General features: G+C 40.9%; 1 protein-coding gene across 2 annotated transcripts; it reads left to right on the top strand.

Moving 5' to 3' along the window:
* The first annotated feature begins 47 nt into the window (after positions 1–47).
* Positions 48–25,326, top strand: LOC117052407 (phospholipase A2 inhibitor and Ly6/PLAUR domain-containing protein-like). Of its 2 annotated transcripts, XM_033159305.1 has the most exons (6): positions 48–159; positions 1,293–1,403; positions 4,749–4,895; positions 7,745–7,876; positions 8,748–8,924; positions 25,088–25,326. In XM_033159305.1, exons 1-5 carry the CDS (start codon positions 111–113, stop codon positions 8,909–8,911), a joined length of 603 nt encoding a protein of 200 aa, XP_033015196.1. In that variant the 5' UTR covers positions 48–110; the 3' UTR covers positions 8,912–8,924; positions 25,088–25,326. The 2 variants fall into 2 exon arrangements, with proteins under 2 accessions (XP_033015196.1, XP_033015195.1); XM_033159304.1 differs by lacking the exon at positions 25,088–25,326 and having other exon boundaries at positions 8,748–9,176.
* The last annotated feature ends 1,052 nt before the right edge of the window (positions 25,327–26,378 follow it).

Raw genomic sequence — 26,378 nt, 5'->3', positions numbered from 1 at the left:
CCTCAGGCTCCTCTTCTTGGCCTATATATCCCTCCAGGTCAGCCTATTCCGCCATCAGTTGCCTGCTTCTTTGAACTGAGTTCTCCTCAGCTTTTGATCTCTCCAGCACTATGAAGATCTTCCTCAGTACTTGTCTCTTCTTGGCCATCCTTTCTGAAGGTGAGTAGCAACCTGCAATCTTGAATTGTTTTTTCAAATGTGGAAGGGGATATAGAAAGGCAAAATGATATTGGTCTAGGAAGGATAAGTGAAGCTACAGATATTGGAATACTGGGAATCTGGACTCCAAATTTTAGAAGGCAGCATTATGGAGTGTACTGCTGATTCATGAGCTTGGCTTTCTTCACATACAGCATGAGTGCTAGTTACAGGTGGGTAGCCGTGTTGGTCTGCCATAGTCAAAACAAAATCGAAAATTCTTTCTAGTAGCACCTTAGAGACCAACTGAGTTCGTTCCTGGTATGAGCTTTCGTGTGCATGCATGAGTGCTGCATGTGAAAGTATGCAATGGGACTGCTAAATTCCCATTGGGCACCTCACTTTGTGTTGTGGAGGAGGACATGTCAGGATCATCCTACACGCAAGTAGGACTCCAATAGAAACACATGCCGGACTGGCATGTTCTGTCCCTCCTGCTTGGTCGTTCAGGAGCTTCAAAAGCTTTCTCCAGCCCAAACATCACAGCAACTGATACCAAGAGGCATTATCACATTTCAGGATCCTGCAGTGTTTGCAGTTCGTGTAACAGACTCAATAGTGCAGAATTTTGGCAAAACTACTTTATTTACATTTAATATACTTGGAGCATTCTGACCCAGCTCCTTCCTCTTTCTCATCAAACAGCAAAGAGAAAGAGACAAAGGACAATAGTCCCACATCATGGAACACAATAACCCAAACATCCTGTCTCTGTCACTTCCTGCACTGTGGAATGAAAATATACACTGTCATGTGATTTTAAAAAACAATCCCATGACTGCAAGCATGGGGCAAGAATCCTAACAGGATGTTCCTGTTTTAGTGTATGCATTCATACTAGTAAATGGAATGAAGGCTGTGTGTCTCTTCATCTTTGTGTCTGGAGATGTTCCTGTGTGTGTGAGGGGGGGAAGATGTATGTCAGTCTGCATACAGCCTCCAACACACCACTGCATGTGGATCCCGCGACCAATAAGATTGCTCTTGTCTGAATTGGAAAATTGTATCCAGGTGGGAATGTGGATTCCATTTCCTAATGCCTGAGGAACTGATGTATTTGGCACTGAATATTTATTCTTCTCTTGTCTCTACAGCGGAAGCTGAGGTATGTTTTGTAAAGAAACCAGGAAAAAAATTTGAAAGAAAAACTTGTAAAACTTCCAAAGGTGGCAGTTGCTTTGTGCAGTATAATACCACCACTTTAAGTGAGTATAAAGCCTTTCTGTCCGATTAAACCTGAGTGTGTGGGTCTATCATTTGGACCCTGGGATATCTAGGGGGGAGCCACAGAATGTTGATCTCACCCAATGTCGAGGAATTTTCAACATTTAATTATATATTAGTAGAATTTAAAAATATATAAAAAGTATGTCTAAAATGTACCGATGATAACAATGAAAAGTCGTAGCATCCCTTTCAATTAAAAGCAGTAATTCCTCAAAAGCCTGTTGGGACAATAAGGTCTTCACCTGCCAGGAGAAGGAGAAGGGAGGGAATCTAGCTTCTCCTGGGAGTGAGTTCCAGTGTCGGGGAGAAGGCACTGAGATGGCTCTTTTCCATGTCAATAACTAATAAAGTGTACAGCCTCCCCCACACCTTTACACGGGGCTGCCTCTTAGCCTCAGAGAACCACTGGCAACCTTCTTCTGAACTTTGCCAGCTGATTACTGTTAATACATCGTGCATGAATATTGAAGCCTCATCTTTCTCCAGCCTTTGTCTCACAGCTCCATCCCCAAAGTTTTTCCAATGGCCAAATCCTAAGTAAAAATACCTCACTGGCAGGTCTCTCTCCACTCATTAGCACACAACATAATCAGAGTCTACTCTTGGTGGGTTCAGACACAAGTGATGCAGTGGTCAGGTGTGTAGCCAATGATGAATACAGTGAGACTTGTGTTCAACCAATGATCAACCAGTCCCCCTGTTGGTTGAAAGACAGTTGGGAATGACCAACATTAGGGTTCATCTATGGCAACATCTAGCAAACCCCAAGAAGCTACTAGTAAGGATTGCTCTTTTCCCCGATCCCCTGAGCTGGGTGTAGGGACAAAGATTGCAGTCTTTCCAGATGGCATGAGATTTTGGGGAAAGTGGGCTTCCCATCCCATTGCTGGGTAAATTAAAAGGGTTCGTATACTGGAGGTATGTCTCCCAGAAAACCATAGGCCATGGGCTGAAAGGAATACTAATACTTCAAATGATCCAGTTCTATGAAATTATTATTTTCTCTATCATTTCCCCATTTTTTGGAAAGTAACGATTCCATGTTCATTTTTTAGGCAGAATATTTTATACTCACACAGGTGAAAGTGCCTACTTTACATAACAAATGCCATACCAATATGGGGAAAATACTCAGACTCACTCCCCAAATATCCAGTAGTGACATCTCAACACTTTCCAGCTTGCAGTAACCATATGATGGTTGGACAATGTGGAGTGACTGTGCTGCTTATGCCACCCTGAAAAGTATTAAATGTGACCTGTTTGATTTATGGGTGGTGTTTACAGTGATTTTATTAAACTCACAATTTAAGATTTTATTGGGTTTGAACCCAGGGGCATAACTTGCACAGTGCACATAATTTACCCTTCCTTGACTAGTGTAATTAGCAAAACGAAAACAAAAAAAATTACTATGTGTTATGTGGTATCTATTGACAAACCCAGCATAATGCATAACAATATTCAATATTTAACATTTGATCCCTTTTCATGCTCTTGTGGCCTATAAGACACCTGAGCATGCTTATGAACCAAGAGCAGAAATAACATTTTTGTTGACATAAACTTCAGTAGGACTAAATTAACAACAGCTTTTTCTTTATTTTTTCCCCTTTGGGGGAGAAAACTGCAATTACTGAAGATTATAAATCTTTTAATTACAAGGTATTTAAAAAATGTAACAGCCAGGAACAGAGCCCAGAGGAGCATCATATTCGGCTCTCCAGTGTGGTGTAGTGGTTAAGAGCGGTAGACTCGTAATCTGGTGAACCGGGTTCGTGTCTCTGCTCCTCCATGTGCAGCTGCTGGGTGACCTTGGGCTAGTCACACTTCTTTGAAGTCTTTCAGCCCCACTCACCTCACAGAGTGTTTGTTGTGAGGGAGGAAGGGAAAGAAGAATGTTAGCTGCTTTGAGACTCCTTCGGGTAGTGATAAAGCAGGATATAAAATCCAAACTCTTCTTCTTCTTCGTCGTCTTCTTCTTCTTCTTCTTCTTCTTCTTCTTCTTCTTCTTCTTCTTCTTCTTCTTCTTCCTGTTTCCTAAAAGCAAAATATTTTCATTTTAAGGTATAGAAAAGGGGAATAAATGAATCAAAGTACGTATAGAAAAATCTACAAAAGTATATGAGGAATCAAAGTACGTATAGAAAAATCCACAAAAGCCATCAATATACAGAATCAAGTTGAAGAAAGGAATAGCATTAAGATCTGAATGAGGTGTGACACTGAATCATTGAAGGAACCTTGTTTGCTATTTTTACAGGAGCACTTAATCTATAAATCAAATCACGTTTAGGGGAAAAAACAAGAAAAGGAATATGAACTAAATTTCATGGAGGGAAAATTGCAAGGACAGATCCAGCAAACAGTGGTTTCAGTAGTGAAACCTAAAATGTATTTTTAAAATTAATTTTTATTAGTTTTCAGAATTTTAACAAATCAATCCAGATCATTTAAATTTAATACCTTTTAAAATAAATAAATAAATAGGTTTCCTGCTCCTTTCACAAACATATGTCCATTGCTTCCTGATGTTGCCACATTCATTCTTTTTCTTTAATCACCTTCTTATTCTTCTATTAGTCTTAATCCATTTTCCTAGCTAGCATTCTTGTTTTCTTACACACAGCACCATTGTTATTTTCCAAGCATATAAAATAACCATGTCACATGTGCAGCCTTTCCAGCAGTCTGTTTACAGACTTAGTGTGGCGAGAAATTACCGTAATTGCCAACTTTCTCAGTCCATTCCATTCTTTTGAAAACATCTGACAGCAGCTAAACCCACAGAAATCTTTTTTTTTATGAAAAAGGAAAACTTATCCAGACATTTCCCCATGAAAAAAGATGCGTGGAAAAAGATTTATCCCCTTGAGATAGCCAGTCAGAAGTTAGATCAAGGGGAAAAGAAAATTAGAGGAAAGAGAAAACTGTATTCTCCACTCTCTGAGATATATATTACATAGTATAAGACAGCTTCTTGAATCAGTCAATGGATCAACTTGCTACAGATCAGATGGGTGGCAGATCAACCTTTTCCAGGCCCTTGCCATTTTGTGTGTGCAGAAACACTAGTCAACAATGCCTCATTTAAGGAACAATCCTGGAATATTCACATGGTTTGGCAGAAGAATTTATACTGATTCAGGAAGAAACTACTTTAAGGATTAGCTTGAGAAATTCAGTACTTGCCAGATTCTTTTCTTCTATTCACGCATTTGCCCAATGTGTGCATATAAGGGAGCATCACAAAAATTTCATTCAGGAGAGGAATGATTTGAATTTTTGCTGATCTAGGTATTCTTTCTAATGCTCTCTCACAGATGGCTCTTTTATGTTCGAAGACGCAAGGGGATGTACTACAGATTGCACCCCAGAGAACTATAGTTTCACCAACGAAAATGGTCGTTACTGGCGGAGTTACAGGTCCTGCTGTAGTGGTTTAGATTGCGCCGATTTATTTACTCAAAGTAAGTATATGCATATTTGTATATATCCTCGAGCATAAATAGTATTGAGGCTTTAGGGGTTTTCCTTGGTTGCCGTTAGAGAAATGATATCAAACAGACGGCATTGGAGACAGGGGAGGAAGGTGGGGGCGATAGGAGCGCACCGCCCCCATTGGCGCGATCCAGGGGGGGTTCCATCGTGGCTGCCCACCCGCCCGCACTGGGCGCCACACCCCACAGGCTGCGTGCCATGCCCCAGAACTCGCACCACGCCCCTTTGGAAATATAAATAAATAAAGATAAATAAATAATAATAAATAATAAATAAATAAAGGTAAAGAACCCCTGGATGGTTAAGTCCATTCAAAATCAACTGTGGGGTGCAGCACTTATCTCGCTTTTCAGGGTGAGGGAGTTGGCCGTTTGTCTGCAGACAGCTTTCCAGATCATGTGGCCAACATGACTAAACCACTTCTGGTGCAATGGGACACTGTGATGGAAGCCAGAGCACATGGAAGCACTGTTTACTTAATAGTAACTCCACCTCTGGAACACCAGCTACAGGGTGACATCCTGGCTCTTCTAATATGGTGTTGCAAGATCCCTCAACCATAACCTTGGGGAACAGGAGGCTGAAAACTTTCAATAATTTCCGCCAGATAAAAGGAAAGAAAAGTGAATAGGACAAGAAACCATTGAAACTGCAAAGGCCTCTTTTTCATGTAAGTGTCCCTGATTCCCATGGATAAAGTTCCCCCTACTATACTACAGAAAGAAGCAACTGCACTGTGAACAATGTTTTTACTTAGTCCTGACGAAACATCAAGTGGTTCTGTGCAACCATCTTGAACCAAAAGGATTAATATCACAGATGGAGATATGGAGTGCAAATTAAATCTTTTACAGATTTTGAGACTAGTGAACATAAATATATTTCACAGTAATAAGCGATACATGAGACTACATAATCCATGATGGATCACAATGCATAATAGGCAATGGAGAAAACATAGAAGTGGAAAATTAATCACATAGTCATAGCCATCCCAGCAATAAATTCCAAAACTCACTCCCTAAAAATACTCCTACTTGACTACTCCTCTTAGGTTGAACAATGAAACACAATACATATTTAACAACAGACTGGGTGGAGTTTCTCTGGAATGTATTTGCACAGTGACAACTAAAATTGCTCCCCTTTGTTAACCCAGCTGCCAGCACTTCTGTCTCATCATTAGAGATAATATCTAGATATACACCTTCAGCATAATGAATTCCTGAAACAGAATGCAGTGGAGATGTTGCAACCCTCTCACAGGATTAGAGAACTGAGGACTAGGAATCATAGAAATATAAAAATTTTGGCTACAATGTTAGCAAGACAGCTTAAACAAGTGTTAAGAAATTTGATACATGAAGATCGGACAGGATTTCTGCCAACAAGACAGTTAAAAGATAAAGGAAGAATTGTACGGAATGCTATTTGAAAAAGAAAAAGTGATTGGCAATTAGCTATGCTTTTAGATGCAGAGAAAGAATCTAATAATATTTATTGGAGAAATAACTGTATTAAGATGGTAAAGAAGGTGAGATATCTGGGTATCTGGATAACAAATACGAATGCAAATCTGTTTCAAAATAATTACCTGAATGTGTGGAGTAAGATTAATCAAGACATGGTGGGAAGATGGTGTAGAATGAAACTTTCTCTTTTGGGAAGAATCTTGGTGATAAAAGTTAATATTTTGCCTAAGATGTCATTTCTACTTCACACAATTCTGGTAATACAAATTTGTTAGATTTTGAAGCATGTGGGAATTGGTATGGGTAGCATGCTTATCTGTAGTATGGTAAGATAAAGGTACAAAGAGAATTTTTAAATAATTCTATAAGGAAAAGTTTGTATAGTGTGTGGATCTGATATCAAGACTTACATGTGAGGAAAAGATATTGTGTTTTTCAGAAAATATATGTTTAATGGGAAATGAAAAAATGAGCTGCTTAAATCTGCAATGATACAATAGGCTAAAAATCTAGGACATAATATAGAAATGGATGCATGGAAAAGGTTGTGGAAAATTAATATGAAATGTACTGCCTGTTATACTGTAAAGGGAAATTACATGAAAATAATGTATAGATTGTATTTTTCACCTAACAAATTGGCCAAATGTTGCAAATAATTGTTGGAAATGTAAACTGCTACATTGAACTTTCTTTTATAAGTGGTGGACTTGTAAGAAAGTGAAAGGTTTTTTTTGAAAATGACATATGATGAGATAAAAGGGTGTCTAAAGTGATTATATACACACACAAAACCCAGAAAGTTTTCTCCTGAAGATTATAGGGAAAGAAGTTCCAAAAAGAAAAGAAAAGATTAAGTTGTCTAGGTAACAACAGTAACAAAAATGGAAGGAAGTAGAAGTTACCACCAAAGAAGAATAAATATGTAAGGTGATGAACTATGCAGAATTGGCAAAGTTAACAGGCAAAATAAGAGAATCTAACAATGATTGCTTTATGGAAGAGTGGAAACCTGTTTCAGACTATTTAAGGAAATTATTGTATGATGAACTCACAAGCAGGATTTGAACTATGAGCAACATAAGTAATGAAAGAATAAAGTATTGATGTGCTGGTATAAGAGATAGAAGGTATTGTGCTGCAGAGGGGAAGAAGTAAAAACACCATGGAAGAGGGGGTGGGAAGTCTGAAAAATTGATTATGCATTGATGTGTGTGTGTGTGTGTGTGTGTATTTGAAAATTTAATAAGAAATGATTGCAAAGTAGCAAAAGGAAGGAAGGAAAGAAGGAAAGAAGGAGATGTGGGCTGAAACTGTGTGTTGATTTTAGTGGTTCTTTTCCACAGAGATGAAATATCAGTTTAATGGCAAGGAGTGTCCAACTTGTTGTCGTTCTCTTTCAAAAGCCTGTAATGGCTCGAAGACCATCAAGTGTCTTAATGATGAGACTCAGTGCATAGAGTTTGTTGTTGCTCACGGTAAGTAGCACTGGCAGCCAATGAGGTGAAGACAGGGTGGTGGGTTGCCCTCTGGTTCTGTTTGTGGCTTTATGCCAGAAAATGCACTGTGTACTGGTAGGATGAAATTCTATTTTTCTGAAAATATAATTGCGTTAAATTATCTTTGCTCTGCATGTGTATAGATGAGACTCCAAATTTCTGGGGTGTATTATGAAGTTACATTCTGTATTAAGAAGTTATATTTAGATATTTTGATGGTAATTGATTTAAATTTCAGAGATGAGAAAGTTATTAAAGTAAATTGGAAATGGAAGCACAGGAGAGAAACGGGGGAAGTCCCCTAATTAGATTTGAAATAAGATTTTAATTATTGAAAGGAGAGTTGGTGTTCCAGTGTGGGTTTGTATTCTTTTTATTTTTTATTTTTGTTTTGTTTACTCTATTTGTTGTTGTTGTATTTGTCTTATTGTAATTGTATCTGTATTTGTTATGTTGTGGAAAACCAATAAAATCTTTGTTAAAAAAAAAAATTCTGGGGTGGGGGTATGAGAAATGAAGAAAAATAAACTGTTTGTTTAATCATGCATAAAACTGCCATTTAAAAGAACGTTTTCACTAACCTTTTAGAAGAAGTAAAGGCAGCCATGGAGCCCATATCTGGAAAGCAATATTGATGAATGAGGGCCCCTGTCTCATAAAAAAGGATATATATTTTTTCTAAACTTTAAACATCTGTGTCAAATTGATCTCATATATGATTCTGATTAGCTTTCTATATTTGCTAAATACACTTCACAAAAATTGAAATGCTACTATTCTCTCTTCTGCACACAAACTCATTCATTACTACCCCGGCACTCATGTGAAAATGTCTCTTTTTCTTTACTAGATGACAGTGCAATTCCTGAAGATTATTTCTATGGCTGTGCAGCCCCAAAGTTTTGTGAACTGGCCAAGAATTCAATGCATATTGATGCTGTTTCAGGCACTATAACCAGAGCACGATGCAGTGATACTCTCCCTTCCCCAAAGCAGCTCAACTATGAAGGGTAGTTAGAAGAGAAAGATGTCTTCTTCCTTTTGGATCCCACTGTTTCTTGCAGCAGTGGAGGTGGAAGTTGCTTGCCTGGTGGTGGGAGAGGAAAAGCTACTGCAATTCACAGGATTCCTGAATCCTCTATTTGGCTTTCAATGGAAGGTGAATGGGATGCAGGGAATAGATATGCTAAAGTAAGAATGTTGGGCTTGGGAGCTCTGTCTCGTGATAATATGGTATATGGGTAAAATTTATCTTTGTTCATAATCAAAATAAATTGGTGTGGCAAATAAAAAATGTGTTCTGTGTCTGTATTCATCAAATTAAGAATATTTGTTAGCTGCAGTGACAAAAGGCAGTGCTTTTAAAAGGAACAAGTGGACAATGATTTTATTGATTTATAAAATGTTTATACCACTCCATATTTCAAAGAAATCATTGAGTTGCTTACAGTAACATAAGGGGGTCACAAAAGTTCAAACAAATACAGAAAAAAACTTCCCAACCAAATTATCAAGAAGAAAGAATGAAGAAAGCTTTGAAATGCAGCCCACTGTTTGCATTTGTAGCTGCTTTTTGGAGATTTGCCACACAGCACTAGGCACCCAGTGCAGACTATTACTGTACGGCAGAACTGTGGAGAGCCAGTGAGAGATTCAGGAGTCAGGAACATAAGAGGATTTCTGATGGATTGCATCAAAGGTCTCTCTAGTTCTGCATTCTGCTCCCAGAGCGCCTAAGCCCAGAAAACAAAGCATGAGCCCAATAGCCCTCTCCCACCTGGCATCTCCACTAACTAGTTTAAAGAGCAGTGGAGGCTGCTCACCATGTGTGGTGTAACCCTCCCACTGAAAATGTCAAGCAATTTTAAAAAGGAACTCTCAGAAATCCCAAATCTACACACTATATTTCCATTTCTGGCAATCCCTTATTCTCTGGCCGACCAGCTCTTTGCATTGCTAACCCAGTCCTTGTCCAAAATAGAGCTACTAGAAATATGGTGACTATAAGGAAAAATAAAGAAATAAAGAAACATGTGCCTCTTTGGACTGCCTTGTATTCAGCCCTACCGGGAAGGCTCAATATGATGGTTTGAGGCCTATCCAAAACAGGCACTATAGCAAATATGAGAGGATCCTAGAACTGAAGATTTGGAAGGGACACTAAGGGTCATCGAGACTATCCCCCTGCAACGTAGGAATCTCAGCTAAAGCATCCATGACAAACATACAGGAGTCACAGCATACCCTCCAACATTCCTCATGTGAAAATAAGGACATTATATTCTTCATCAGTATCACAGAATCCAAGAATTGTAGAGTTGGATGGGAACCCAGCGATCATTTAGTCCAACCCTCTGCAATGCAGGAATCTTTAGCCCAACATGGGGTTTGCACTCACAAACCACTCTCATGCTCTGCCAAGTGAGCCATATTACTGTGTCAGGGAACTGTCCCCAGCTCAGCGTAGGGTGGTGGAATGGCTCTCAGGATGCTACAGAGAGCCTCAGCCCCACCTGACCAGTAGCACCTCCTCATCCAGCGGAGGGAGTAGCGAGGTCTCCAGTGGGGAGGGGCAGGCAGCCCAGGAGCGGGAAAGACAAGGCTCTGGGGATGCTGGAGAGACCCAGCACTCCTCTCACTTAGCGGGCGAGGAGGGAGACACGCTACTTCTGTCGCCCCAAGTACGCCCAGGAGTGAAACGAAAAGAGGGGAGGGGGAGATTTCGTATACCGAAACTCTTATGTTGGGGTCAGAACCGGAAGGGGCCACTCCCGGATTCTGCAAACGGTTGATACATGAACTTTTAAGCTCTGCACTGTACATAGTATGCACAATAAAACTACTAAAGGAATGGCTGAAGTTTTTCCTGGTTACTCATGAGCAACCATCCAAGAACCTTACATACTGCTTGAGCATTTCCTCCTGGTCTAGTACGAACGTTATTAGAGGAAACACACAAAACTGCAGTATTTTAAGTGCAAAAATATTTTAATTTCTGTATTGCAATTAGGGAAGCATGGGGGGAAAGAAAGTGCCAGATTAATAAATGCAAATAACTGTGTGTGTGTGTTTGTACACTAACACATTAAATAATAGATACAACTTTATAAAAAAAAACATTATAAAAACAACCATCAAAATACATACAGTGGACCCCCTAGATACGAAAGTAATTCATTCTGGGGGTCTGTACGTACCCTGAAATATCCACAAGTAGAGGCGCCGCTTCTGCGCACGCATGCGGTGTGATAGAGCCCTTCACGCACTGAGAAACCCGGAAGAATACACCACGGAACATATTGAGATTGTGAGTCTCTTAGTAAGTAAGACTAGCTGCAGCAGCATCCCTCCTTTCTTTGTAACAAACGGAGAGTTAAAAAAAACCAGGGAGGAAGAAAAAAGTGAGTGAAGCTGATAACGATGCATGTGCAAAGGACACTGCAGAATAGGAGAGCAGAGAAAAGGTGGAGATGGGAGATCTGTGTGCAAAGGAGAGTTGAGGTGAGTAAAGAGCAAGAGAGGGAAAGGAAGAGCAGCTGTAAACAGGCGAGTAAGGGGGGATTACCTCTGGGGGGCGGGGGGGTATGCACAAAAGGAGAGTAGGGGCAGGACATGGACATGGGTGTGAACGGGAAACAGGATTACCCTTATCTTTAATGAATTTGTCTACGGATGGTTGGTAAAGCTGATGGTTATGTTCTACGTCTGCTGTTGGGGGCAGCATGGCTCTGAATGTCTGTTGCCAGTAGTGGAGAGAGTGGTGTGGCCCTTAGGTCCTGCTTTCAGGCTATGCACAGGCATCTGGTTGGCCACTGTGAAAATAGTTTAGTTGAGCAGATGGTCTGATTCAAGAGACTGATGTAAGTTCTGGCCAGTTGAAGATTCTGGGAAATCTGATAGGGAGGAAGGGAACACCCGCCTAGCCAGCCAGATCAGCCGAATCAACCCTGGCGATCAATGGGGTGACAGATGTCGCAGCCAGATCACCCTCACATCCTCACACAGGGCACCTTCTGAAGAGTCTTTGTGTTATGTACCTGCTGAAGAAGTGTGGTTTCATAATTTCATCTCATTTGTGCCAACTGCTCACGTGGCTGAGGGAGGGAAGCCAAAATGCGGAGTTAACCAGGGCTATTGACTGTTTGACTCTGAAGCGCCCTCTCCGGTTGCATGGAGCCCGGACAGCGCCGTGGTTTTCCCCGGAGCTGAGGGCGATGAAACAATTGTTGAGACGGCTAGAGCGCCGGTGGCAGATAACTCATTCTGAAGCTGACCAGACATGGGTTAGAGCTCAATGTCGAGCCTACCATGTGGCGGTAGCGTCGCTGTCTCTATTGCATCTCCAGAAAACAGCAGCAGGAGACTTTTCCAGGTGGTTCCCAATTTAGCGGAACCACCTGCTCCATCAGAGCCCAGTACGGGCCACATGATCTCCAGCAATGATTTTGCAAAGTTTTTTCGTGGTTAAAGTTACTCAGATTCGGGAAGAGGTAGACTCCACCATGTTAGCAGGGCCTGGGCGGGAGAGTGCTAGAGTCCTGTCTAGTCCAGTTGTGTGGGATCAGTTCCAATCTGTTACCTCCGAGGATGTGGACAGGCTGCTTGGACGAGTGAAACCAACCACCTGTCTCCTTGATCCTTGCCCATCCAGGCTTATAAAAGCTAGTCAGGAGGGGCTGGGCGATGGGCTCCGCAGGCTGGTGAATGCTTCCCTCTTTGAGGGAGTCTTTCCAGACCCGCTGAAAGAGGCGGTCACTAAACATCTTTAGACCTGGCCAATATGACCAATTATTGCCCAGTCTCAAATCTACCATTCTTGGGCAAGGTGATTGAGTGAGTGGTTGCTGAACAACTCCAAGCATGCCTGGAGGATGCAGACCATTTGGATCCCTTCCAGTCAGGATTCAGGCCTCACCATGGGACTGAACCTGCCTTGGTCGCACTGGTCAATCTCCGGCGGGCTAAGGACAAAAGTGAGAGCTGTTTCCTAGTTCTTCTGGATCTCTCCGCGGCCTTTGACACCATTGACCATAACATCCTTCTGGACCATCTAGAGGGGCTGGGAGCTGGGGGCACTGTTATACAATGGTTCTGCTCCTTTCTCCTGGGCTGTGTCCAGAAAGTGGTGTTGGGGGATGATTTTTTTAAACAGCAGCAGAGATTTTGGAAAGCAAAGATGAAGGACACTGAAAAGAAAATGGAGGTTTTAAACAACAGAAGTAAAGGAGAGGTGGAACTTTTGTAATAATAAAAAGTTGTATCAAGGCAAACAACAGAGATTGGTGCAACACAAAAGCTAACATAAACACAATAACACAAAATGGCATTTCCAAACCCCCTTCCTGAACTTGACTCTTCTGTTTAACTGCTACATACCACTATCCTCTGTGTCAACCCCTGCTTGTTCTATTCAGAACACTGGCATGGAGTTTTATGGAAGTCTTCCAGGAGCCCCACTCTCACTATCAGAGAACAGGAATTGTAAATAGATGGGTCATTTTCTGGAACACCTTGAAATTTCACTACATACCTTTCCAGTATATCCCCACCTCTGTTTCACCACAATGTCTGTGGGGCCAAGATGCTCACAATTAGGCACAAAGTCATCAACAATTAGTGTCTCACATGCACATGTATTTATCTTTCCAGCAATCTTGTGATGCTGGAACCTTTTTATATCCCTGGATCCAGCCAAGTTTACGTGTTCATTTGTCTAGTTTCCATTTGTCTAGTTTCCATTTCCTTCAATGTCCACAAGTTCCACCATTATCAAAGAGGGTGAATAGGTTTTCTCTATTCATTTTGTCCATTTCATGCAGAATTTTAAACACCTTTCTCACCTTTCTTTTTTGCTTTTGCTCTAAATTTAAATGTCTCCGATTTTGTAACAATTCCATTTACAAAACTATAATATCTCTTTTGAGGTCAGCTGACATTACACAACAGGTATGCCAGCTTCCTCCAGTGAGACATCAGGTGGACAGGAGGAAGCAGAGCAAAAAGAGTGTGGCTGCTGTGTTTCGCACTCGGCCTCCTTTCCCCTATGTAACATTGAGGGGGTCCCACGTGGGTGTGGACATGGAAGGTTCACCCCATGTGTGGCGTAGGTGTGCATTGCTGCAGGATATTGAGGGGTCCCATCCCCCCCTTAAAAAGTTGGGAGGATCAAGCTCCCTGCCTCCAGTTGGCACCCTGTTACACAATATTGCAAGTATGGTCATAGCATATTCTATACTGGGAAGATATTGTCAAGATATTGGCAGTTTTGTATTCAATTCCTTTCTTTGTGAACCTAAGTATGGAGTTGGCATCTGCAGGCCCAGTCGCAGTGCCAACTCCCTCTGGGTCACTGTCTAGATGTAAAATATGATTAACTACTCAGACAGACAACCATCTAGAATAAAAATGGCCACCACTTTATGGGTGGAAAGTAGGTGGAATTTTGGCTCAGTCATTGCATTTATATCCATTGCAGCCTCCTGCTGGAGGGCTGGAACTGCTGCAACATTGTGCCCACATTTTGGCCTCCCCCTCCCTACGAAAAGTTCTTTCCCTCACAAGATTTAACCTTTTGCCTTCTGCAGTTTTTGCAAGATAGGTTCTCAAAAACCCAATATTCTGAAAGATGCTGCCCTTCTGGCACAAAACAGGTTGAATCCATGACACACGTGTTGCTTTATTGCCCATTTTATGCAAAAATGTGTGACAAGCATTTGGCCCCTTTATTGAAGGAGGAAATTTATTGCACTGACTCTTCCTGTGTGTCCTATCTGCTGAATAATTGTAGGAATGATGCTGTGAAAAATGTGGCACGGATTTTGAATGAACCCATGAAATTACGTTACCATAGGTCTTAAATGTCATTTTCATTCCTCATGTCCAGTTTTATCATAAAGTATATCCTACTATGTTTCATTACCTGTGTCGTGCTCTGATCCATGTATACAATGATACTTTCTATGACAATAAATGAGATTGTTTGTTTGATTGACTGACTGACTGACTGACTGCACAACTGCCTTCTTCAAGGCTGCTAGAACCACTCCTTCTCTTGCTGAAAAAACACATTCCCTCATGGGCAACATTCTGGGGCCACATGCTCAGTGTGGGCAGGGCCAAAAGGAAAAGTGTCATTGTAATGGAAATGAAATGGGATCTAGGGGTCTTAGCGAGCCACAAGCTGAACATGAGTCAACAATGTGATGCAGCAGCAAAAAAGAAGTTATGCTACTCTAGGCTGCATCAACAGAAGTATAATTTCCAGATAAAGGGCTACAATAGTACCACTCTATTCTGCCTTTTATAAAAAATAAAAATATTTATTAAGGATTTTTCCAATTAAATCCAAATTACAATACATGATTACATTTTTCCAAACTCCCCTTTCTCTCACCAAGGGGAGCATACAGAACAAACCCCCCTCTCACTGGGGTGACCAACAATTCTTTCCCAATTTAACCACTTACTTTGCACATATCATCTTTACCTTTACAGACTTTCCCGATTCCCCCCCCGTTGATTTCCTGATTAACCCTAATTCACAGTTATTGCCACTTAATCCCCATATTACTTTTCCTCCTTCTCACATTTTCCTTAATTAAATTCTTTTACTAAATAATTATTCATCTTACGCATCTTATTTATCGTTTTAACCCATCCTCTGTATTCACTATATTCCTGAACCTCCATTGCCTAATTCCAAATTTCATTACTACAACCCAATTAAAATTAATTTTATTTTAACTCTTCCCCCCTTTCCTCCTATACTCCCTAACATTGAATTCTTATTCCTTAACCATTATCCATTACCAATCCATATGTCTATACCATGACACAAAGAGAATTTCCATAAACACATTCATTTTTCAACCCACGCCCACCCTTTCCGCTTCTTAAAAAAAACATCTTTAGACACGGCCAATATGGCCAATTATTGCCCAGTCTCAAATCTACCATTCTTGGGCAAGGTGATTGAGTGAGTGGTTGCTGAACAACTCCAGGCATGCCTGGAAGAAGCGGACCATTTGGATCCCTTCCAATCGGGATTCAGGCCTCATCATGGGACTGAAACTGCCTTGGTCACGCTGGTCAATCTCCGGCGGGCTAAGGACAAAAGTGAGAGCTGTTTCCTAGTTCTTCTGGATCTGTCATCGGCCTTTGACACCATTGACCATAGCATCCGTCTGGACTAGCTAGAGGGGTTGGGAGCTGGAGGCACTATTATACAGTGGTTCCGCTCCTTCCTCCTGGGCGGTGTTCAGAAAGTGGGGTGTGTGTGTGTGTGTGTGTGAGTGTTCAGACCCCTGGGCTCTCACTTGAATGACCTCCCATCAGAGGTAAAAGAGATAAGCAACTACTTGACATTCAGAAAATACCTGAAGGCAGCCCTGTTTAGGGAAGTTTTTTAATCTGTGATATTTTAACATATTTTAATGTTTGTTGGAAGCTGCCCAGAGTGGCTGGGTTGACCCGGCCAGATGGGTGGTGTACAAATAATAAAATTATTATTATTATTATTATTATTATTATTATTATTATTAGCTATGCTCAGAACTAATTTGGGAAAGGATCCAGGATAGATTGGTCCTGAATTTGTGTGCATGAGTGGAGGTGGGGCTAGACTGTGGCCCAAGTTCTGTTCAGTTGTGTACATAGATGCATATATATTTTTTTGGTGTGTGTTTCTAATTGATCCAGGGTGAGTGCCTGGAAGCAGTTGGTGGATGAATGGCAGCTAACAGATTGAGGTAGAATCCTGACAAGACAGAAGTACTGTTCTTGGGGTTGGGGGCTCCCTGGACCTGAATGGGGTAACTGTGCCCCTGAAATAACAGGTGTGTAGCCTGGGAGTCATTTTGCACTCACAGCTGTCCATGGAGGTGCAGGTCAGTTCTCTGTCCAGGGCATCTCTTTACCAGCTCTATCTGGTACGCAGGCTGAGACTCTACCTGCCCACAGACTGTCTCACCAGAGTGGTGCATACTCTAGATATCTCCCCCTTAGACTACCACATTGCAGTGTATGTGGGGCTACCTTTGAAGGTGACTCAAAAACTACAACTAATCCAGAATGCAGCAGCTAGACTGGTGACTGGGGGTGGCCGCTGGGACCATATAATACTGGTCCCAAAAGACTTACATTGGCTCCCAGTATGTTTCCAAGCAAAATTCAAAGTGCTGACCTTTAAAGCCCTAAATGGCCTCGGCTCTGTATAGCTGAAGGAGTGTCTCCACCCCCATCATTCAGCCAGGACACTGAGGTCCACTTGCAAGGGTCTTCTGACAGTTCCCTGACTACAAGAAGTAAAGTTATGGGGAACCAGGCAGAGGGCCTTTTTGGCAGTGCTGCCCTCCCTGTGCTGTCCTATCATCAGATGTCATGGAGATAAAGAATGACAATACTTTTAGGAAACATCTGGAGGGAGCCCTGTTCAGGGAAGTTTTTAAGGCTTGATGTTTTGATTATGTTTCAGATATGCTGTAAGCCTCCCAGAGTGGCTGGGAAAAGCAGTCATATGGGCAGGGTATTATTAATAATAATAATAATAATAATAATAATAATGTTGTTGTTAATATTGTATGTATTATATGTAACTCAGCATTCTTCAGTAAAAATATAGCCTTGTATTAATGGAGTCATGATGAGATTAATGAAGCTAGGGAAATTATTTTGATGTGCATCAACAACATGAGTGGCTATCCTATGTAACTAAGATCTTTGAATTTTTTGCTTGGTATCTCCACGGTGATGTGTGTTTGAGACACTTGAACTTGGTAGGAAATATTCGCATGGCCGTCAAACTCCAATTGCCTTCAAGTGGTGTTCATCCAATGTACTTTCTGAAGAAGAGTGGTTCCGGAATAGTGACCCCCATTGTGGTGAAATTGGAGTGGGATAGACTGGAATTTGGTGAATTTTTCAAAGTTGATTCAAGTACTTAAAATATATGTTTCTTATCCCTGAGAATGCAATGGAAGAGGCAGCTGTCATAATTTCATACAGTTGCCAAAAATTACGTAATCCAATTACTACTCCGTGCTTTGTGTTCCAATATAAAATTAGAGGATGTTTGGGAAAGTATGCAATCTCCTTTATTATCATTTCCCACCCCCTCACTGGACCAGTTCCGTCTACCTGGAACCCTCAGGCTCCTCTTCTTGGCCTATATATCCCTCCAGGTCAGCCTATTCCACCATCAGTTGCCTGCTTCTTTGAACTGAGTTCTCCTCAGCTTTTGATCTCTCCAGCACTATGAAGATCTTCCTCAGTACTTGTCTCTTCTTGGCCATCCTTTCTGAAGGTGAGTAGCAACCTGCAATCTTGAATTGTTTTTTCAAATGTGGAAGGGGATATAGAAAGGCAAAATGATATTGGTCTAGGAAGGATAAATGAAGCTACAGATATTGGAATACTGGGAATCTGGACTCCAAATTTTAGAAGGCAGCATTATGGAGTGTACTGCTGATTCATGAGCTTGGCTTTCTTCACATACAGCATGAGTGCTGCATGTGAAAGTATGCAATGGGACTGCTAAATTCCCATTGGGCACCCTCACTTGTGTTGTGGAGGAGGACATGTCAGGATCATCCTACACGCAAGTAGGACTCCAATAGAAACACATGCCGGACTGGCATGTTCTGTCCCTCCTGCTTGGTCATTCAGGAGCTTCAAAAGCTTTCTCCAGCCCAAACATCACAGCAACTGATACCAAGAGGCATTATCACACTTCAGGATCCTGCAGTGTTTGCAGTTCGTGTAACAGACTCAATAGTGCAGCATTTTGGCAAAACTACTTTATTTACATTTAATATACTTGGAGCATTCTGACCCAGCTCCTTCCTCTTTCTCATCAAACAGCAAAGAGAAAGAGACAAAGGACAATAGTCCCACATCATGGAACACAGTAACCCAAACATCTTGTCTCTGTCACTTCCTGCACTGTGGAATGAAAATATACACTGTCATGTGATTTTAAAAAACAATCCCATGACTGCAAGCATGGGGCAAGAATCCTAACAGGATGTTCCTGTTTTAGTGTATGCCTTCATACTAGTAAATGGAATGAAGGATGTGTGTCTCTTCATCTTTGTGTCTGGAGATGTTCCTGTGTGTGAGATAGGGGGAAGATGTGTGTCAGTCTGCATACAGCCTCCAACACACCACTACATGTGGATCCCGCGACCAATAAGATTGCTCTTGTCTGACTTGGAAAATTGTATCCAGGTAGGAATGTAGATTCCATTTCTCAATGCCTGAGGAACTGATGTATTTGGCACTGAATATTTATTCTTCTCTTGTCTCTACAGCGGAAGCTGAGGTATGTTTTGTAAAGAAACCAGGAAAATTTTTTGAAAGAGAAACTTGTGAAACTTCCAAAGGTGGCAGTTGCTTTGTGCATTATAATGCCACCACTTTAAGTGAGTATAAAGCCTTTCTGTCCGATTAAACCTGAGTGTTTGGGTCTATCATTTGGACCCTGGGATATCTAGGGGGGAGCCACAGAATGTTGATCTCACCCAATGTCGAGGAATTTTCAACATTTAATTATATATTAGTAGAATTTAAAATATATAAAAAGTATGTCTAAAATGTACCGATGATAACAATGAAAGTCGTAGCATCCCTTTCAATTAAAAACAGTGATTCCTCAAAAGCCTGTTGGGACAAGAAGGTCTTCACCTGCCAGGAGAAGGAGAAGGGAGGGAATCTAGCTTCTCCTGGGAGTGAGTTCCAGTGTCGGGGAGAAGGCACTGAGATGGCTCATTTCCATGTCAATAACTAATAAAGTGTACAGCCTCCCCCACACCTTTACTGTTGAATGTACAGTTTAAGGTTCATTACTGTTCCACAGAAACGTGTATCTCTTTAAAAGAAAGAAGGAAATTAACTGACCTAGTTTTCCAGGGTTGGGGCAGTGCAGCAGGTGATGTTGAGTTCGTCTTGATTTGGGGCGTGCCAGTAATCGGGTACGGTATATAAGGAGGTCTGCGTGCCTCTCTGAGTACCCTAGGTGGTGGGTCACTGTATGGGTCATGTTTCTGTAATGTTCTTTCTGTTATTTTTCCTTTTATTAAAACCACTCCTAGTTATGCTTTACAGTCTCCTCAGCCTTTTGTTGTGCAGTTGCTCAGCTTAAATATGCCAACATATTTAAATATGCCAACGGGGCAGCCTCTTAGCCTCAGAGAACCACTGGCAACCTTCTTCTGAACTTTGCCAGCTGATTACTGTTAATACATCATGCATGAATATTGAAGCCTCATCTTTCTCCAGCCTTTGTCTCACAGCTCCATCCCCAAAGTTTTTCCAATGGCCAAATCCTAAGTAAAAATACCTCACTGGCAGGTCTCTCTCCACTCATTAGCACACAACATAATCAGAGTCTACTCTTGGTGGGTTCAGACACAAGTGATGCAGTGGTCAGGTGTGTAGCCAATGATGAATACAGTGAGACTTGTGTTCAACCAATGATCAACCAGTCCCCCTGTTGGTTGAAAGACAGTTGGGAATGACCAACATTAGGGCTCATCTATGGCAACATCTAGCAAACACCAAGAAGCTACTAGTAAGGATTGCTCTTTTCCCATATCCCCTGAGCTGGGTGTAGGGACAAAGATTGCAGTCTTTCCAGATGGCATGAGATTTTGGGGAAAGTGGGCTTCCCATCCCATTGCTGGGTAAATTAAAAGGGTTCGTAGACTGGAGGTATGTCTCCCAGAAAACCATAGGCCATGGGCTCAAAGGAATACTAATACTTCAAATGATCGAGTTCTATGAAATGATTTTTTTCTCTATCATTTCCCCATTTTTTGGAAAGTAACGATTCCATGTTCATTTTTTAGGCAGAATATTTTATACTCACACAGGTGAAAGTGCCTACTTTACATAACAAATGCCATACCAATATGGGGAAAATACTCAGACTCACTCCCCAAATATCCAGTAGTGACATCTCAACACTTTCCAGCTTGCAGTAACCATATGATGGTTGGACAATGTGGAGTGACTGTGCTGCTTATGCCACCCTGCAAAGTATTTAATGTGACCTGTTTGATTTATGGGTGGTGTTTACAGTGATTTTATTAAACCCACAATTTAAGATTTTATTGGGTTTGAACCCAGGGGCATAACTTGCACAGTGTATACAATTTACGCTTCCTTGACTAGTGTAATTAGCAAAACAAAAACAAAAAAAATTACTATGTGTTATGTGGTATCTATTGACAAACCCAGCATAATGCATAACAATATTCAATATTTAACATTTGATCCCTTTTCATGCTCTTGTGGCCTATAAGACACCTGAGCATGCTTATGAACCATAAACTTCACTAGGACTAAATTAACAACAGCTTTTTCTTTATTTTTCCCTCCTTTGGGGGAGAAAACTGCAATCACTGAAGATTATAAATCTTTTAATTACAAGGTATTTAAAAAAATGAGACAGCCAGGAACAGAGCCCAGAGGAGCATCATATTCGCTCTCCAGTGTGGTGTAGTGGTTAAGAGCGGTAGACTCGTAATCTGGTGAACCAGGTTCGTGTCTCTGCTCCTTCACGTGCAGCTGCTGGGTGACCTTGGGCTAGTCACACTTCTTTGAAGTCTCTCAGCCCCCTCACCTCACAGAGTGTTTGTTGTGGGGAGGAAGGGAAAGGAGATGTTAGCCGCTTTGAGACTCCTTCGGGTAGTGATAAAGCAGGATATAAAATCCAAACTTCTCCTCCTCCTCCTCCTCCTCCTCCTCCTCCTCCTCCCTCCTCCTCTTCTTCTTCTTCTTCTTCCTGTTTCCTAAAAGCAAAATATTTCATTTTAAGGTATAGAAAAGGGGAATAAATGAATCAAAGTACTTATAGAAAATCTACAAAAGTAAATGAGGAATCAAAGTACATATAGAAAAATCCACAAAAGCCATCAATATACAGAATCAAGTTGAAGAAAGGAATAGCATTAAGATCTGAATGGGGTTTGACACTGAATCATTGAAGGAAACTCGTTGGCTATTTTTACAGGAGCAATTAATCTATAAATCAAATCACGTTTAGGGGAAAAAAACAAGAAAAGGAATATGAACTAAATTTCATGGAGGGAAAATTGCAAGGACAGATCCAGCAAACAGTGGTTACAGTAGTGAAACCTAGAATATATTTTTAAAATTAATTTTTATTAGTTTTCAGAATTTTAACAAATCAATCCAGATCATTTAAATTTAATACCTTTTAAAATAAATAAATAAATAGGTTTCCTGCTCCTTTCACAAACATATGTCCATTGCTTCCTGATGTTGCTACATTCATTCTTTTTCTTTAATCACCTTCTTATTCTTCTATTAGTCATAATCCATTTTCCTAGCTAGCATTCTTGTTTTCTTACACACAGCACCATTGTTATTTTCCAAGCATATAAAATAACCATGTCACATGTGCAGCCTTTCCAGCAGTCTGTTTACAGACTTAGTGTGGAGAGAGATTAATTGCCAACTTTCTCAGTCAATTCCATTCCTTTCAAAACATGTGACAGCAGCTAAACCCACAGAAATCTTTTTTTTATGAAAAAGGAAAACTTATTCAGACATTTCCCCATAAAAAAGATGTGTGGAAAAAGATTTATCCCCTTGAGATAGCCAGTCAGAAGTTAGATCAAGGGGAAAAGAAAATTAGAGGAAAGAGAAAACTGTATTCTCCACTCTCTGAGATTTATATTACATAGTATAAGACAGCTTCTTGAATCAGTCAATGGATCAACTTGCTAGAGATCAGATGGGTGGCCAGATCAACCTTTTCCAGGCCCTTGCCATTTTGTTGTGTGCAGAAACACTAGTCAACAATGCCTCATTTAAGGAACAATCCTGGAATATTCACATGGTTTGGCAGAAGAATTTATACTGATTCAGAAGAAAACTACTTTAAGGATTAGCTTGAGAAATTCAGTACTTGCCAGATTCTTTTCTTCTATTCACGCATTTGCCCATGTGTGCATATAAGGAAGCATCACAAAAATTTCATTCAGGAGAGGAATGATTTGAATTTTTGCTGATCTAGGTATTCCTTCTAATGCTCTCTCACAGATGGCTCTGTAATGGCAGAAACTGAAAAGGGATGTACTACAGATTGCACCACAGAGCATATAGTTTCACCAGCGAAAATGGTCGTTACTTGCGGAGTTTCAGGTCCTGCTGTAGTGCTAAAAAATGTCCCTACTTATTTAATCAAAGTAAGTATATGCATATTTGTATATATCCTCGAGCATAAATAGTATTGAGGCTTTAGGGTTTTCCTTGGTTGCCGTTAGACAAACGATATCAAACAGACGGCATTGGAGACAGGGGAGGAAGGTGGGGGCGATAGGAGCGCACCGCCCCCATTGGCGCGATCCAGGGGGGTTCCATCGTGGCTGACCACCCGCCCGCACTGGGCGCCACACCCCACAGGCTGCGTGCCATGCCCCAGAACTCGCACCACGCCCTTTGGAAATATAAATAAATAAAGATAAATAAATAATAATGAATAATAAATAAATAAAGGTAAAGAACCCCTGAATGGTTAAGTCCAGTCAAAATCGACTGTGGGGTTGCAGCACTTATCTCGCTTTTCAGGGTGAGGGAATTAGCCGTTTGTCTGCAGACAGCTTTCCAGATCATGTGGCCAGCAGACGAAACCGCTTCTGGTGCAATGGGACACCGTGATGGAAGCCAGAGCACATGGAAGCATGTTTACCTAATAGTACTCCACTAAACGTTTTTTGAAAATGACATATGATGAGATAAAAAGGTGTCTAAAGTGCTTATAGACACCCACAAATCCAGAAAGTTTTCTCCTGAAGATTATAGGGAAAGAAGTTCCAAAAGGAAAAGAAAAGATTAAATTGTCTAGGTAACAACAGTAACAAAAATGGAAGGAAGTAGAAGTTACCACCAAAGAAGAATAAATATGTAAGGTGATGAACTATGCAGAATTGGCAAAGTTAAAAGGCAAAATAAGAGAATCTAACAATGATTGCTTTATGGAAGAGTGGAAGCCTGTTTCAGACTATTTAAGGAAATTATTGTATGATGAACTCACGAGCAGGATTTGAACTATGAGAAACATAAGTAATGAAAGAATAAAGTATTGATGTGCTGGTATAAGAGATAGAAGGTATTGTGCTGCAGAGGGGAAGAAGTAAAAACACCATGGAAAAAGAGGTGGGAAGTCTGAAAAATTGATTATGCATTGGTGTGTGTGTGTGTGTGTGTGTGTGTGTGTGTGTGTATTTGAAAATTTAATAAGAAATGATTACAATGTAGCAAAAGGAAGGAAGGAAAGAAGGAAGGAAGGAGATGTGGGCTGAAACTGTGTTGATTTTAGTGGTTGTTTTCCACAGAGATGAAATATGACTTGAATGGGCAGGAGTGTCCAACTTGTTTTCGTTCTCTTTCAAAAGCCTGTAATGGCTCGAAGACCATCAAGTGTCATACTATTGAGACTCGGTGCATAGAGTTTGTTGTTGCTCATGGTAAGTAGCACTGGCAGCCAATGAGGTGAAGACAGGGTGGTGGGTTGTCCTCTGGTCCTGTTTGTGGCTTTATGCCAGAAAATGCACTGTGTACTGGTAGGGTGAAATTCTATTTTTCTGAAAATATAATTGCGTTAAATTATCTTTGCTCTGCATGTGTATAGATGAGACTCCAAATTTCTGGGGTGGGGGTATGAGAAACGAAGAAAAATAAACTGTTTGTTTAATCATGCGTAAAACTGCCATTTAAAAGAAAGTTTTCACTAACCTTTTAGAAGAAGTAAAGGCAGCCATGGAGCAAATATCTGGAAAGCAATATTGATGAATGAGGGCCCCTGTCCCATAAAAAAGGATATATATTTTTTCTAAACTTTAAACATCCATGTCAAATAGATCTCATGTATGATTCTGAGATGCTTTCTATATTTGCTAAATACACTTCACAAAAATTAAAATGCTACTATTCTCTCTTCTGCACACAAACTCATTCATTACTACCCCGGCACTCATGTGAAAATGTCTCTTTTTCTTTACTAGATGACAGTGCAATTCCTGAAGATTATTTCTATGGCTGTGCATCACCAAGTTTTTGTGCATTGGCCAAGAATTCAATGCATAGTGATGCCTTTTCAGGCACTATAACCAGAGCACGATGCAGTGATACTCTCCCTTCCCTATGAAGGGTAGTTAGGAGAGAAAGATGTCTTCTTCCTTTTGGATCCCACTGTTTCTTGCAGCAGTGGAGGTGGAAGTTGCTTGCCTGGTGGTGGGAGAGGATGAGAGACTACAATTCACAGGATTCCTGAATCCTCTATTAGGCTTTCAATGGAGGGTGAACGGGATGCAGGGAATAGATAAACTAAAGTAGGGAATGGGGGCTTGGGAGCTCTGTCTCATGATAATATGGTATATGGGTAAAATTTATCTTTGTTCATAATCAAAATAAATTGGTGTGGCAAATAAAAAATGTGTTCTGTGTCTGTATTCATCAAATTACCGGTAAGAATATTTGTTAGCTGCAGTGGCAAAAGGCAGTGCTTTTAAAAGGAACAAGTGGACAATGATTTTATTGATTTATAAAATGTTTATACCACTCCATATTTCAAAGAAATCATTGAGTTGCTTTCAGTAACATAAGGGGGTCACAAAAGTTCAAACAAATACAGAGAAAGCTTCCCACCCAAATTATCAAGAAGAAAGATTGAAGAAAGCTTTGAAATGCAGCCCACTGTTTGCATTTGTAGCTGCTTTTTGGAGATTTGCCACACACTAGGCACCCAGTGCAGACTATTACTGTTCGGCAGAACTGTGGAGAGCCAGTGAGAGATTCAGGAGTCAGGAACATAAGAGGATTTCTGATGGATTGCATCAAAGGTCTCTCTAGTTCTGCATTCTGCTCCCAGAGCGCCTAAGCCCGGAAAACAAAGCATGAGCCCAATAGCCCTCTCCCACCTGGCATCTCCACTAACTAGTTTAAAGAGCAGTGGAGGCTGCTCACCATGTGTGGTGTAACCCTCCCACTGAAAATGTCAAGCAATTTTAAAAAGGAACTCTCAGAAATCCCAAATCTACACACTATATTTCCATTTCTGGCAATCCCTTATTCTCTGGCCGACCAGCTCTTTGCATTGCTAACCCAGTCCTTGTCCAAAATAGAGCTACTAGAAATATGGTGACTATAAGGAAAAATAAAGAAATAAAGAAACATGTGCCTCTTTGGACTGCCTTGTATTCAGCCCTACCGGGAAGGCTCAATATGATGGTTTGAGGCCCATCCAAAACAGGCACTATAGCAAATATGAGAGGATCCTAGAACTGAAGATTTGGAAGGGACACTAAGGGTCATCGAGACTATCCCCCTGCAACGTAGGAATCTCAGCTAAAGCATCCATGACAAACATACAGGAGTCACAGCATACCCTCCAACATTCCTCATGTGAAAATAAGGACATTATATTCTTCATCAGTATCACAGAATCCAAGAATTGTAG

The sequence above is a fragment of the Lacerta agilis genome, chromosome 8 (assembly GCF_009819535.1).
Source record: "Lacerta agilis isolate rLacAgi1 chromosome 8, rLacAgi1.pri, whole genome shotgun sequence".
NCBI lineage: Eukaryota > Metazoa > Chordata > Lepidosauria > Squamata > Lacertidae > Lacerta > Lacerta agilis.
The sequence above is the reverse complement of the archived record's forward strand: the minus strand, read 5'-3'. Positions and strand labels throughout refer to the sequence as shown.

Excerpts from the sequence above, each read along its gene's own strand:
- LOC117052407 (XM_033159305.1), top strand. The coding sequence starts at position 111 with ATGAAGATCTTCCTCAGTACTTGTCTCTTCTTGGCCATCCTTTCTGAA. Across the intron at positions 1,404-4,748 it reads GTATAATACCACCACTTTAA|ATGGCTCTTTTATGTTCGAA; the intron begins GTGAGTATAAAG and ends GCTCTCTCACAG. Across the intron at positions 4,896-7,744 it reads CGCCGATTTATTTACTCAAA|AGATGAAATATCAGTTTAAT; the intron begins GTAAGTATATGC and ends TCTTTTCCACAG.